The sequence below is a fragment of the Coenobita brevimanus genome, chromosome 25, assembly GCF_032717465.1.
Source record: "Coenobita brevimanus isolate Jiangsu-jjx chromosome 25, ASM3271746v2, whole genome shotgun sequence".
Classification (NCBI taxonomy): domain Eukaryota; kingdom Metazoa; phylum Arthropoda; class Malacostraca; order Decapoda; family Coenobitidae; genus Coenobita; species Coenobita brevimanus.
Window position 1 is genome coordinate 182,489 of NC_136978.1, and position 15,941 is coordinate 198,429.

The following is a 15,941-nucleotide window of genomic DNA, read 5'->3' on the forward strand; positions in this document are numbered from 1 at the left end:
CTTCCAGGCCTGGCACACCCAGTGATTCACTCACCTGTCTCGGTGTACCTGCCTCGGAGTGCACCAGGTACGCCAGCCTTGGAGCGTGCCACCCTACTCATCCACCTCCCCTGCCTCACATACCTTATTTGCCTCACCTACCTTACCTGCCTCACTTACCTCGGGTCTACTTACTACCTACCTCACATGCCTTGGATTTATCTACTACATACCTCACCTACAGCCTACACTGCTACAAGGTAAATAATTACAAACCATTTTATTTATGTTCAGTATGTATATTTTTTATATACAGTATCTCACCGCTTCCCGTCCGATCAGCGAAGTTAAGCAACGTTGGGTCTGGTTAGTACTTGGATGGGTGACCGCCTGGGAGCACCAGATGCTGTTGGCATCCCTACGTGTCAAGTGGGGTTGGTGGAGGATTAGTGCCCCTCCCTGTAAAACAATTAACTCTGAGCCCTTGACCACCCCGTTTGGGATACATGGCGTCTGGCAATGGATGGATGGATGGATCTTACTACTACTATTATTACTACTACTACTATTACTACTACTACTACTGCTACTACTACTACTATTACTACTACTACTACCATTACTCCTACTCCTACTACTACTACTACTAACTACTACTACTATTACTACTACTACTACTACTACTATTACTACAACTACTGCTATTACTACAACTGCTATTACTACTACTACTGCTATTACTACTACAGTAGTAATAGCAGTAGTAGTAGTAGTAGGCTAGTAGGCTAAATGAAGAAACAGAGGACAACGTGGTAATGGACGACACAGCTGCAGACACGGAAGTAGCGCTGAGTGTTGAAGACAATCCACATGCTGCAGATGATGCAACAACTGGTCCCTTGCAATCAAAAAGATGTTTGGCAAAGAAAGTTTCGGCACCAAAATGGAAGGTCAAAACAGTAGCAGATTTTTAGAGGCAGTTTAACATCAAGAATGTCGTTGACTTAATGATGGAGTCATGGAAAAGTGTCAACCTTGCAACCAGAACACATGGGTGGATGAAGCTGTTCCCGAATTTGAGAGCAGAAGGTGAGCCGCAGCGAGGACTTGGTGGTGGCAACATTACAGGCAATCACGGGCAGCACTGAAAACACCGGTTCAGCTGAAGAAGTGGATGAGATCAGCGAAATGGGACTGAGAGGGCAGCTGATAAGTTTCGACCCTCCACAAGACGTGGAGCAGATGGTGGAGGAAGACTCGGACAGCAGCAAAGAGGAGGACCCTGCAGTTCATGAGGAACCAGCACCAAAGCTCACTGCTGGTTACCTGTCTCAAGGCCTGTTGACTGTGACTGAGCTGAAGAATGATTTTGAACCCTACTCCAGAGCTATTCCAGACAGCCCTCTGCCAAATTTATTAGAGGAAGTGAAGAAAAACTTCATGCAACTGTACAATAAAACCATTCTCAAGCAAAAACAGACCAAGGTTATGAGCTATTTCTGCCCAGAACAGCCTCTCACCAATGTTTTCAAAAACATCACGATTGAGGAAAATGTGGAAAAAGATGCTGAAACTGCTGATGTGGACATGCTAGAGGACAAGGACTTCGATTTTGTGGGTTCTGGCATTGGAGAGGCCAAGTACATCCAGCTAAACCACCTAACCCCACATTCCATCTCCAGCATCTATCCATGCCACCCAGAACCTCCTATTTTGGTAAAGTAGTGTAGAATATTTATTTAGTCTATATTTAATTATTATCATGCATTAACTTGGGTTTGTATGTGAAAAAGGGAGGTTTTAAAAGTCAAGGTTGGCCAGCTGCAGAACCGTGCTAATTTTCTCCATATGAAGTTCAGTTTAAATTTTGATGTATAAAATTTCGGACAAGGGTCGGGGAACCGATCTCTGTTGAAATTCGAGATTATACTGTATGTTGGTGATCACACCCAGGTAAAGATGAATGAAGATTTGAGTGATGAATTTTCTGTGAATGCTGGTGTGCATCATGGGTCAGTCTTGAGCCCCTTATTGTTTATCAAGGTACTTTAAGGCCTCTTCAGAAATGAACTCCCATGGGTGATGCTGTATGCTGATGATTTGGTCTTGCTTGCAGAGAATGAATAGGAGGCAGAGGAGAGATTTAGGAAGTGGAGAGATGGTGTGGGACACAAGGGCGTGAAAGTAAATGCAGACAAAACAAGGGTGATGGTATCTAGGGCTGGTGGTGGTACTGTCAAGGCAGAGGGAGAGTGGCCATGTGCAATATAGGCCACAAGGCGTCAGAAGTACAGTGCCCTCACACAGTGAACGAGTTCATGGGTGGCAGATGAGCTCGTTCAAAGTGAATTCATTCACTGTGAAAAACATATCTCATGGAAAAAATAGCACATGGGCAGCACTGCTCCCTCAAAGTCCACATTCTGAGCCATAGAGATGTACAGTACTAAAGGGCACATTTCAAACATACAGTTCAGATATACAGAACATAAAACACATGGTTATTTACCTTAAATGAAGTAGATGGTGGCCCTGACTGGCCTGAATACAGGTGGTTCCGAGGCAGGGAGATACACTTATTTTGTCCTTGCCACATCACCTTCCACTCCCTCGTTCCCATCACCAATCTTGCCCTCACCACTTGACTGAACCACTTCCCCACGTGCCTTTACCTCATTCACTGCTCCCAAAAAACCTTCAAAGTCCAAAGATGACACCACTGACATCACATCATCATTGTCTTCCCCAGGAAGTGTAGCAGATGATGTAGAAGCAATTGGTTCCTGTTGTTCTTGAGTTCGGTAGTAGCGTGTGATGAGTGTTTGTTTTCTTCTGTTGACTCCCACATTGTGTCTTTCAATGTAATGACGAAAAATGGTTTCTACTCCACTGAGCACTTCTTCTGTCCTAAGGTAGTTGGTTTCAATGGAAGCCCCCACAAACTGGAAAAAGATGCCACCTCTCGCCAGATAATTTAATGTAAAGTGCAAAAGTGGGGTCAACTGGAAATACTCTCTGTTATACAATTTTTGTGTTACTTTATTGAAAAAAGGATATTTATTGATTTACCTACATATAATACTGGAGAAAAAATGGCTTGTTTATCAAAATATAATAGAAACGGAAGGATGCGTCCATCTCAGTTTAGGGACAGCCTACATGCGAGGATTATGTTGCCTGAGTATTGAGCACTGTCATGTTTTTAAGAGGTGAATGTACATTTGTAAGGAAAAATGGTAAATGGATATAACGAAATTGTATCTTACATAGCAAATGAAGGAAATATGGTACTTAAACAATCGAAGACCGTATGAACTCACTGAGCTCAAATGGAGGCACTTTCTCATGGGTAGGGTGGCGTAGTTTGTGTGCTCGCCACCAGGGGCCCGGGACGGCGCTGATGATGTTTATACACCACATCTGACGCTCGCGCCTTTTGAAATCAGCTGATAAATCCGGAAAATATATTGCCTTGGTCGACTACGCAGCTAAAATATATGTGGAAAAATAGATTGTAGCAGAACTGAGATGTTTTCTCAAAGCAAGAGGAATACCATGCCATTAAAAATTTGGCTCACTGATCTCGGCCACGTAAGATTTTGGCCATACAATTCTTACTATCATTAAGTGTATAATGGATAGAATCGTGTCAGGATTTGCCAAATGAATTATTAATATCTTTGGAAACTGTACAATAAATTTTTCCAACAAGTGAGATTCATAACACTTGGTAAAAATGTGCTGAATGCAAAAACACACAATAAGCTTTCATGGCTTTTAGAAAACACTATGGAGAACTTTTCAGAGTAAATCTTGTTCAGAACATCAGTAAAAAATTTACGATGAAAATAATATTGGTATAATGCTTTATGCACGAGTAATAATCCCAATAGGGGAGGCGGTGGCTGCATTGGAAGACAGGCAGTCTGCGGTCCTATGGGACCCAGGATCGAATCCAGGCTGGGACAGGGAACAGTTTAAGGATTTGAATTTAATAAAAAAGCAGACTTTCCCGATCTACCAGATGACCCGCTGACATGTCGTAAAAATACCCCAGCTAATACCAATAAACCAGTCATGTATAAGGCAGCCCTAGCATGTATTCAATATGGATGGTGGGTGTTAGCACCGAAGTGGTGACATGTTGAGGTGGAGGAGGACTACTGGGCCTTGGGATAGGTCACTGCCCCTGAGAAATAGGCCCCAAAGCCTTTGCCCAGAGTCGGACACATAAAAAAAACAACAACAACTACAACTGAGCGGGTAGTGACCCCACGCTATTTAGTGATCCAGCGAACACTGGCAACTTTCAGGAGTTTGTGGGGGCTCCAATTGCCTTGACTTCTCTCAGAACATACATTGCTGCTAGAATTTTACTGATCTTAGAGAAAAAGACATAGGCAAATCTTTGTCCTCCATTGGATTCTGCTCAAAAGGTTGCTCAGATCTGGCCTCTTGTGCAGCGTCTACTGGAGGGAAGGAGGTCATTCAATATGGGATACGGCAGTTATGGCCTACTCCTTCCCCCGATTTCATTCACACGGGGTTCAACTCGTTCATTATGGTTTTATGGACCTGATTCCCCCTGCTCGTTCACTAGGCGAATCGTTTACTCTGAACACGTTTACTGTGCAAGGGCACTTTAATTTCAGCTTATGCAATGTTTGTGATAAGTGGGTGCACAAGAAATATAGTGGCAGATAATGTTTACTTCATGTGTGTGGTGTGTCAGGGATAGCAGGTAGAGATTGTCAGGCATAAAAGGATTGATCTTTCTGGTGAGTCTCTTGAGTGTGTGGAAGAGTTTTGTTATCTGAGAGACATGTTATAAACTGGAGGCAGGGCTGGAGCTAGCTCTGTGGCTAGAGTGACGCGTGGTTGGAAAAGTTCAGGGAGCTGTTGCCTCTCCTGACGTTGAGAGAGCTCTCCCTCCATGCTAAAGGAGCGTGTACCTGGCTGCAAGCTCTCCAAGCAATGGATATCTGCTTTGTGTTGTGCCAATGCTAATGGCATGCACCGGCTCAAGCCCGTTATTGTTGGCCGTGCAAAGCAGCTTCGGTGCCTTCGTGGGGTGATGGATGTCCTTCCTGTCGTCTGGTACCATTCTTTGAAGTCATGATTTACAGCCCAGATCTTCAAAGACTGGTTCCACTGTCACTTCGTCAAGGAGGTCATACATTACCAGACGAAGACACTAGGAATCCCGCGCGACCAGATAAAGGCCCTCCTTCTCCTCGACAATGCACCTGCCCACCCGTGCAACAAGAGTTGGTGGCTGAGAATGGCCGGATTAGGTGCATGTTTCTGCCACCTAATTCGACTGCTCTCATCCAACCAATGGACCAAGGAGTGATCATGGCAACAAAGCGCCTATACTACAGGAAGTTCCTGGACAAGGTGATGGTTGTTCTCGAGGACGAGGACGAGCGCAGGGAGGGACGGGACACGCGAGGCCAGCGGACTTTGGAAAACCTTTGCCGCTACAACATCAAGTCTGCAATCTACAACTGGGCCAGTGCATGGAAGGAAGTCCCTGTCAAGACTCTAGAAAATGGTTGGTCTCGTCTGCTTCTCGGAGCAGATGTGGAGTACGATTTCCTAGGTTTTGAGGTGGATGACTTCCATGCACATCTACGTACGCATGGCGACGATGTTGATGTGGACGATGTGCGTGAGTGGTTGGATGACGACGAGGGCGATCCTGGGTATCAGACATTGTCTGATATCGAGATCGCATCTTCAGTTGCAGGTGTCAGTACCCAGCTTGAAGATTCCGACAAGGACGGTGACAATGATGCGGACTCCTCTCAGCATGACCACTACTCCAGCCATCCCCAAGCTGAGCGCACTCTGGGAACACCTGGAGTTCGTTCTCGACTACCTGGAACACCCGGACCGCGACAGGGAGATGGGGCCCTTGGGACTTGTGGAGGAAGTGCATGATTTCAGGCAGCGCATCATCAATCATCAGAATCGTCGTTCCTTGCGTCAATCAACGATTGACAGTTTTTTCAGGCCCGTGACCCCTGCTGTGCCCAGCCCTGGCTCCACGCCGTTGCCTCCCCAAGACAGGCCCTCATGCTCCGAGCCACAGCCCAGCACATCAGCCACGGTGGAGTCACTGCTCGACGTGAGTTTGCATCTATCTTCAGAGTTGTCTGCAGTGGGTACGCTATCACCACGACCCAGCGACGCACCCCTAGGTCACCTGCCAGTGATACTCTCGGACTCTGACAGTGATGAAACAGCAAGAACTTCTCCACTAGACCACACGGGAATTTACAGTGTTGTGCGGTGAAAAAAACAGTGCGTTGTGTTAAGGATTTACAGTTGTGAGTGAAAAGACAATTTCTGAACTAAATTTAACGTAAATAGACTTGTTTGTTTTTGCTTTAGAAAATGGTTAGATAAGTGGGAAAAGTTAAAGTGCAGAGTGCAACACTTAGTAAGTTACAATGGAGCATAAGTTAGACAAGAGTGCGCACTGTGAAGAGAACGGACTTCTGAGTGTGATTGACTAAGCTCAGTGCAAGACTTCATGAACAGTGTACTGCAAGTGCTTCAGGAAATCCTTCCTACTGTCAGAGTCCGAGAGAAGGCGGTTATTCATCAAGATGGCCATGGACTTGCTGTAAGTAGGCAGAATGTTTCATACTGTACTTTTTTCCATACTATACTTACCTCAAACACCGCAATTCACTCTTTAATGTCCTTTATTGGTGTGAATAGGGTGTTAGGAGCTATGCATGTGCAGTAGGAAGGTTTTTCTGAGTTAGGCTAGGTTAGGGTCCATAAGTACCAGTCCAGGAGTCAGTAACCAGAATGTTGAATATTGTATGAACCTACCTCAAAAACCTCATGTTATGCTTCTTTTGCATTTATTTCAGTCTTTTATGTGCCTTATTTGTGTGATTTGGGTCTTATATAGGTGCTATGCATGTCCAGAGGAGTTATATAGGTGTTTCTCTGAGTTAGGATCCATAAGTACAAGTCCATAAGCTGGGGCCCAATATCCGGACAGGACCACCATCCGGACCTGCCTATGGCTCTATTACATCGGATATTAGAGGGATTACTGTATATATATATATATATATATATATATATACACACACACACATATATATATATATATATATATATATATATATATATACACACACACACACACACACATATATATATATATATATATTTGGTCATCATCATCATCATCATCATCATTTTTTTTTTAATGTTTGACTCTGGGCAGACGTGATAACCCAGTCTCCAAGGCCTTGCAATCCTATGTATCACACACCTACTCATCACAACTTTGTGAATACCCAACATATAAACTAAACTCATGCTATGGCAGCCTCATTAACCCGTAAAAGACGGGCATTAGAATGTTTTGATAGATGCTCAGGACAGGCATAATCAGCAGGTGCGATGTGGTGGGGATTTGAGGGGGGGAGGTTGGGGGGATGTTGGGGTTGTGGGATGGTGTTGGGATGGGGATTGGGTGCTTGGGGGAGGCAGGGGGGTGGGGGTGGGGGTGGGGGGTGATGGGTGGGGGTAGTAATTGGGGGTTATGGAGGGGGGTGGAGGGGAAAGGGAGGGGATGGCAGTAGAGGTGGGGTGGTTTGGGGGAGTGTGGGGTCTGAGGAGTGGGAGATGGGGATGTGGGGGTGGAGGAGAGTAGGGGGTTGGGGTGGTGGGGATAGGGGATGGGCAGTAGGGAGTGGGGGATAGGGGGTTGTAGGTGGTGGGGGGATGGTGGGGGGATGGTGGGGGGATAGTAGGGGGAGTGGGGGTGGTGGGGGAGTGGTTGGAAGATTGGGGGTTGTGGGGGGTGTGGGGGATTGGGGTGGGGGTAGAGAGAGTAGGGGTGGTAGGAGGGTAGGCGTTAGGGGTGGTGGGGGGTATTGGGAGGATGGTGGGGGGAGTTAGGGGACAGTGGGGGTTTGGGGATGGGGTGGTGGGGGGTGGGGGGAGGTGGAGGGTTGGGGTGGGGGTATGGGTGGGGATAGGTGGTGGGGGGTGAGGGTGGGGATGGGTGGTGGGTGGTGTGTGGGTGTGGTGGGTGGGATGGGTTTGGGGGGTGGGGGGTGTGACTGCATATGTGGACACCCATCTTTTTGGCCCTAGTACCCTTGGACAGCATATCCAGACACCCATTTTTTAGGGGGTAAAGGACTGATGTGATACTGTTGTACTAGCAGGGATGTATTTATGACATGCTAGTGAGTTTTGTGGAAGATCAGCAAGGCTCATTTTAGAGAAGACCAAATCATCAAATTGTTCACTGTCATAACTAGGGACTGAACTCACATCCTTTCAACAGCAGATCACTCCTCTATCCATTTGATCACACCACCTTTCCCCCCAATTTACTAACATTTCATCTACCTGGAAGTGTGGTGAAGTTGCCTGTAGCAGAAAATGGGCCGAAACCTTTGACGTTACGTGCTTGCATCTTGTAGAAGTACTGTGTAGCAGGTGTGAGGCCATGTACAGTGAAGGTCATACTGTTCCCCATTACTTCCTCAGTTACCCAGTCCCCTCCCAAGGCATCTGTTGTGTAATATATCAAGTATCCTGAAAAAAAAGGAAGAATAAAGTAAGGTTATACTGTTTCTTAACTTGGAAAATGGAAAAAAAAAAAGCAAACAAGGTCATTTGCCTGTAACTGTCTCCTCCCACATCCTGGAGAATGGAAAAAAAAAAAAGGGCATATGCGTATGTTATGTGGTACCAGTATATCAGGCATCCTGGAAAAAAGAGAACATAATTAAGGTCATACTGTTTCCCATCACCTCCTACGGCATCTGTTGTATAGTATATCAAGTACCCTGGAAAAGAAATATGGAAATGAGGTCATAATGTTTTCCATAGCTCTTCCTCATCCCCTAAAGACTGCAACTTGTTGACACTGCGTACCCCCAGAACTGCAAAAAGGGTCCGATTTTTCAACTTTCATCAAGGTAAATTTTGGTCTTATAGATTTCAACTGATTCATTTTACACACCAAAAAATGTATATTTCACTCTCATATGTTTCATGGTTACCTCACTGTCAACTGTCAAAGAACGTCAAAAATAAGAATTGTTACCTCTTACATGTATCCATCCATCCATCCATCATCCAATCCTACGTTGCCCCATGAGGAGCGTAGGAGCCCAGGGCTAGGCAATTGGTCCTGACATTTAAGATGAGAGTGACCAGCCTCACTCATCCCTGAGTGGCATTATGTGAGCAATAAACCCCAACCACCCCATGGATATAAACCTTCACCGGCTCAATCCGATTGGAGCACAATAATTACCCACTAAACCACCAGGCGCCAAAATTTGGTTATATGGTTACCACCCAGCGTAGTAAATGGTTTCGTGGTGTACAGGAAACCATTTGGCTTGTCACTCAGTATAGAGTCACCCACGGGCAGAAGGAAGAGGAAAGAATGAAGGAATGAAAGACAGAAAAGGGAGTGTAAAGTCACCCGTAGGCAGAAGGACAAGGAAAGAATGAAGGAAAGAAAGACAGAAGAAGATGGAAGGAAAGAAGGATGGAGGAGAGGACAGGGCAGACACCCGAGAGTAATGGAGGTAAAGAGAGGAAAAAAATTGTACCAAAGGAAATTTTGGTCATCTAGATTTGAAGTACTTGATTTTACTCACCAGAAAATGTATATATCATTCTCAAATGTCTAATGGTTACTACACTGTCGACCATCAAAAATAAAAAGGTCACTCCTCACCATGAGCATGAATGGGACATCATAAGGGGGAATAAGGAAGTGGAGGGAGTGTGAGGGACATCAGGAGGGGGGAAAAGGGAGGGAATATGCCTGGCACACACAACCAATTCAGTCTACAAGAGGTATTGAGAGGAGCATGTGGAGTGAAGTGGAGGGACAGGTTGACGAATGAAGAAGTGAAGGAACGCTGTGGGGTGGATGTGGATGTGGTTGAGAAGATTAGGAGAAATACACTGAGGTGGTTTGGACATGTGAAGAGAATGGAGAATGAAAGACTGACTAAGAGGGTGTATGTAGGTGAGGTGGAGGGAGGGAGAGGGAGAGGTAGACCGAGGATGAGGTGGAGGGATGGAGTTGAGAGGTATATGAGGGAGGGGGGGGTGAGTTGGGGGGAGGGTAGTCAAATGGTGGGTGACAGAGCGACTTGGAGGCGTTTTGTCTGCGGCCACCCTTTGCGGGATTAGGGCGTCGGGCTATAGATAGATAGATAGATAGTTTTCCGGGGAGGGGCACTAACCCTCCGCCAACCCTTTTAGTCGCCTTTTACGAGAAGCAGGGATACTGGGGGAGTATTCTTGAAAAAAAACCCTACCCCCAGGGGGGAATAGGTAAATACAATTAGGTAAATACACACACACACACATGGAGATGTATGTTTGGCTTGCACTGTCGCTCAATTCTGGCACCCCTGTGTGACTAGAAGTCTGGGTATTATAAGTACTACAAATAATAATATTATTACTACTACCACAACTATTACTAAAACTACCACTACAACAACTACTACTAATACTGCAACTACCACTTCTACAAATACTACTACTACAACTACCACTACTACTACTACTACTACAACTACCACTACTACTACAAACAATACCACTACTACTACATAAAACCTAAAAAAAAATATTGTGAACAAAATAGTTATACTGTACACGTAGTCCACAATCGAAAATACTGTATTTTCCACTATAACAGAATTTTTTTCCTGTGATTTAGACTTTTTCAGCAATATAAATATATATACACAAAAATTTTCAATAAAAAATAAGGCACTGATTTTCATCATGAAAAAATAAGGCACTGATTTTCATCATGAAAAAATAAGGCACTGATTTCATCATGAAAAACTTTCTGCTTTCATTATTCACATAAATAGACATAGCGGTGGTGTGAGTTTCCTCCTCCCTCCCTCCTCCCCTTCTCCACTCTGCTACATTTTCCACTACAAATTTTTTCTTCCTGTGATTTGTACTTTTTCACCATAACCTAGCCCTGGGCTCCTACGCTCCTCATGGGGCAACGTACGATTAGATGATGGATGGATGGATGGACAAACATACACACACAGAAACTTTCAATAAAAAATAAGGCACTGATTTCATCATGAAACAAACTTTCTGCTTCCATTATTCACGTAAATGGAGAGGGGTGGCGCGAGGCTAGATGCACCTCGTTTCCTCCTTCCTTCTCCTTCCTTCCTTCCTCCACCTCCTCCCTTTCTCCAATTGCTACCTCCTCTTCCATCTCCTTATCTTTGCCAATATCCCCCTTCTTCAGGATCATCAATACCCTCTGAACCATTCCCATCATCAGAAATAGCAGATGAATGTACAGGGGGAAATGATGGGTGCACAGTGGAGTCACGTCCTCCACCCTCCTCACACGACACATAAATATCGACACTCTTTATGGCGGTTGCTTTCCTGAGGAAGAGTCACTTTCTTAACACACAATTGGCGATAATGTCACCTTGAGTTCTCTCCCTATCGCACTATCACTAAGGTCTTTGCTTTTCTAGCATTTGGACTTAATTGGTGTTGAAGTCGGCGGCTACAGGCGCTCAGCCAAGGATCCGGACACAGCAAAAACTTTTTGTGTAGGTCTATCCATTATGGAGGTATGCAGGTGACTGAAACATGACTCAGAAGCATGCAGGAGGGTTACCAGTGGCTGCGTGTGGTGGAAAAAACCCATGGAATATTCAAACAATGCCGCAAAACCCTAGATCATACAAATGTGTTACCCGGATGGCCCCGGGAGGACATGTACAGTACCTCAAAAAAGTATCAGAACAACTATGTGGTAAACAAACTGAAAAACCAACGATGTGATCCGAAAACACACCTGAGGTGAACGTATGTTTTCAAAACTATCTGCCCCTAAGTACGGATACTTTCTTGAGGCACTGTACACATGACACCCAGATGGGATGGGTTAAGCATATTATGAAAGAAAGCATTGCACACAATCACCTGTGCCAATAACACAACAAACACTCCTTAAGAGCTCTGTGGGAAAGCCCAGTGTTGGCCATGGCCCTCCTTAGGGACTTTGGGCTGTTTGGCCAAACTACCTAGGGAACAATTATTACTACTACCGACAATCGTCGGACATAGGACTTTAAGCATTAAGCCAATTCTCCACAAGGCATCTATTGTGTAGTATCTCAGATATCATGGAATGTGGAAAAAGGAAATACGTTATGTGACAATAATATTGTTCATCAAGAAGCAAAAAGGGTCAGGACATCATTATATATATGTATGTAAGATTCAGCAAGGTGGAGAGAATGGAGGATGAAAGACTGACTAGGAGAGTGTATGTGAGTAAGCTGATGGGGCAGGGTAAAAGTGAGACTGAGGATGAAATGGAGGGATGGGGTGGAGATATATGAGACAGGGAGATATGAACTGGAGGGAGGACACCCTGATGGTGGAGAACAGGGTCATATGGGGGTGATTTATCTGTGGCCACCCCTTCTGAGAAGTATGCATCTGGTTACTGATGGAGAGATACTGTAGACAGAAGATTCATACCTGTAATTTTGCCATTATTCTGTTTAGGTGGCTGCCAGTTGAAGATAATTGTTCCTGGTTCATTGGGTATCGTTACCACAGTGACATCACGAGGGGGTGATGAAGGTCGAGCTACCAGAGTTGTGTTTGATACAACAAGGCTCCAGGGGGACTCTCGACGATTCTAATGCAGCAGAGAAATAACAGTGTAAGTCACCATCATCATCATCATCACAAAAAGTAATACTGCAAGTAATCATCATCACCATCATCATCAAGACTTCTTTTTCCCACCTACGGATGGTATGAGATAGGGTCCATTGAGCAGAGAAAGAAAGAGTATGATTGAAAGAGACTATATTAACAGTACAGGCAATATAAAGAAAGAACTATCAACGGTATAAAATACCTTGACTGTCTTTACAGCAAACTCATAAACTGTTGATGGCTTGAGGTTGTCAATTAGGCAGGTGACATCAGTGGCATTGATGTAACGGTACCGAGGACTGGAAGATGAGGCTGATGAGAAGGTGGTGTAGCGGACAGTGTAGTATCTTGTGTCACTGATGTACTGGGTAGAAAGAAAAGATTTGGTATACTGCATTTGATTGTGGTCTATTTCTGATTTCAACTCACTTCTGATTTAAAAACAGTCTTACAGAGAATCATGAACAAATTTAAAGAGCATATACATGGAAACTAATAACAAATGTAAATACTGTATGAAACAGCCAAGTCAAGCACAACTCTGAGCCAAGTGCAAACAGTAGCAATCAGTACCACATCACTCTTTGCCAGGTTTAAGGCATGCAGCTAAGTTGCTGTTGCCCAGAAGCCCTCATCTTTCAAGGGGGTAACATCACATGGACACTCATGAAAAATGAATTTCCACAAAGTAATGAAATCCTTAAAAAAGAATTATTACATTCATAATCTAGCTGTGAAGGTCTACAAGTCCTTTGTAGTGTGCCCAAACATCACCAGACATTATTCCCTTACCTGGTTACGGTTAAGAGTGGTATCAGTCCACTGGAGAGCAACAGTGAAGGGAGTGAGGACAACCGCCTTCAGTCCGACTGGTGGAGTGAGTGTGGCCGCAACTGCTTCCTCAGCTGGCTGTGTCCTGACCTGCTCGTACACTGGCTGGCCGTCACCCACATTGTTGAAGGCACGCAGACTAATAACGTACTCAGTGTTGGAATCTGATGGATATGGTTTCATTGTGTACAAACTGAATAGTGACCAACATGTGCATAAGACTGCTTGTGTATACTTTCACTTTCACACACACAGAGCAGCAACAAAACACTTCATAACTAAACTGAAGTTTATGTTAATTCACTTGATATGGTAACATCGTTTCCAGCTTGTTCTTACTACCTCCAGGCAACTGCATTAAACTCTGGAAACTTTTCACACATGGCAGGTATAATATGGCCTCTTTTAAACTCTTCAAAACAAGATAATATTCCTGGGCTGAATGATATCATTTACAGTTAGCTGAAATAAAATACACAATACATCATCACAATTGAAGAAGTTACACTGAGAGTGGTCAGTTAACACCCCTAGGCAGTGGTACACGAGCTATAAATCCCACCCACCACTCAGAATTAAATTAAACAAAATAAGTTATACAAGGACAAACAATTCCAGCAAGTTAAGATGAAAGAAACATACCAAGGTCCTCAATAGTGTAGCTGCGTTGTTTATTGTCAACAATTTTTGAGTAAACATCTGGCACCCCTCGGCCCCAGCCAATAGTGTAGCCTCGTAGCATCACGCTGTGTTGAGCTGGTGGCTGCCATCGCACTCGAATGTGGTCAGTTAGGGCAACCGCTGGAAAGGAAAAAATAAATGTTACAGTTGGCCTATATCAAAGGTGCAATTACTGTTACTTTACACACACATACATATGAACATGCCTCTTCTTCCAGCAAAAGCAAAAAGTAGTCATGACAGAGAATAGAAAGTATGTCTGCATGTGAATTTGATGATTCCTAAATAGAATACCCACAGTGAAAGGGCTAAACTGTATGCCATCCCTCACCTCTCAAACCAACTGGTTTGTCTGGAACACGATTCTCATCCAGGTCATTGGCAAAGGTTTCTGCCTGGTTCCATTGGGTGTATGGGCCAGTCCCATTCACTGTGAGGGCTGCCAGCTGGCGGTAAAAAATTAATGATACAATATATTAAAAAAATATAAAAGTTACTGTTAATCTCATATTACAGATAGCTGTACTTCTCCCTTGAGATGCAAAGGTCTGAGACTTGGTTACCAATGGCTAGCACAGTACATTTAAAGGTACATGACCAGCCTGCTTCCCTTAGTGAGCTTACCTGGATGAAAAACCCTGGCCTGGATGAATATAAGACAATGATCCAAGCAAAGCTTGAATCTTGCTGGATGGACACATGTGAAGAATGAGGGTAGTGGGTGTGAGTTATCTGAGAGAAACATGTGGAGTTTCAAGGAGAGACAGACTGACAAATGAGGAAGTGAAGGAGCGTTGTGGTATGGATGTGGATGTCACAGAAAATGTTAAGAGAAATACACGTAAGTGGTCTGGTGTTATGGAAAGGGCAGAGAGTGAGAGACTAATGAGAAGAGCGTAAGTGAGTGTGGTGGAGACCGAGGATGAGATGGAAGGATGGAGTGGAGAAATACATGAGAGGAGGTATAAGTTGAGGGGAGGGCAGCGAAATGGCAGGAGACATGGCAGCATAGAGTCGATTTGTTTGTATCCACCCCTTGTGGAATTAGGGCATCTGGCTACAGACAGACAGATGGATCAGAGACTTGCTGCCAGGAAATAATTACTGTACCTGGAGACTGAACCTAAGCAAGGCTGTCACTTCAATTAAGACACTTTAACCACTCCACAACCAAGCTTACTGCAGGGGTTAACGCAAACAAAATACAGCACAAAACTCTCACCTTTATAGAGTAATGGGTGCTCTTCTTTAGATCAGTCAGGGCAAAGAGTCTTCTGTTGCCATCTGTAGTTTTTGTTTTGGCTGACCCTGTTTTACCGCGTTCCTTATAACGGATCTTGTAGCCAGTGATCACCCCATTTTGGTGCTCAGCTGGGGGTGGCTCCCATCTGATAATAAGGCTCTGTGGGAAAAAAATATATATATATCTTCATTTAGGCCAAAGACTGATTGCACAAGGCAAAAAAAAAAAGAAAAGAAAAAAAAAAAACTGACACCTTACACAGCAACATTAATCTGTTCAAAAATCACACACACACACACACACACACACACACACACACACACACACACACACACACACACAGGTCGTTGACAGAGACGGAGCTGTTCCTGGATCATGGGAAAATAATCACTGAATCAGCGACAAAAAGAAGACCAGCCTATTTGTGATTATGTTAATGAGTGCATGTGTGGTGGTCCCG

General features: G+C 44.4%; 1 protein-coding gene across 1 annotated transcript in view; it reads right to left on the minus strand.

Moving 5' to 3' along the window:
• Positions 1-15,941, minus strand: part of fra (neogenin protein frazzled) — a 518,157-nt gene that overhangs the window by 46,989 nt on the left and 455,227 nt on the right. Inside the window, exons 14-20 of the mRNA XM_080267716.1 lie at positions 15,461-15,640; positions 14,570-14,684; positions 14,200-14,358; positions 13,519-13,721; positions 12,929-13,090; positions 12,541-12,703; positions 8,371-8,559 (exon numbers count right to left, since the gene is read on the minus strand). Coding sequence (XP_080123842.1) covers positions 8,371-8,559; positions 12,541-12,703; positions 12,929-13,090; positions 13,519-13,721; positions 14,200-14,358; positions 14,570-14,684; positions 15,461-15,640 — 1,171 coding nt within the window. The remainder of the gene's footprint in view (positions 1-8,370; positions 8,560-12,540; positions 12,704-12,928; positions 13,091-13,518; positions 13,722-14,199; positions 14,359-14,569; positions 14,685-15,460; positions 15,641-15,941) is intronic.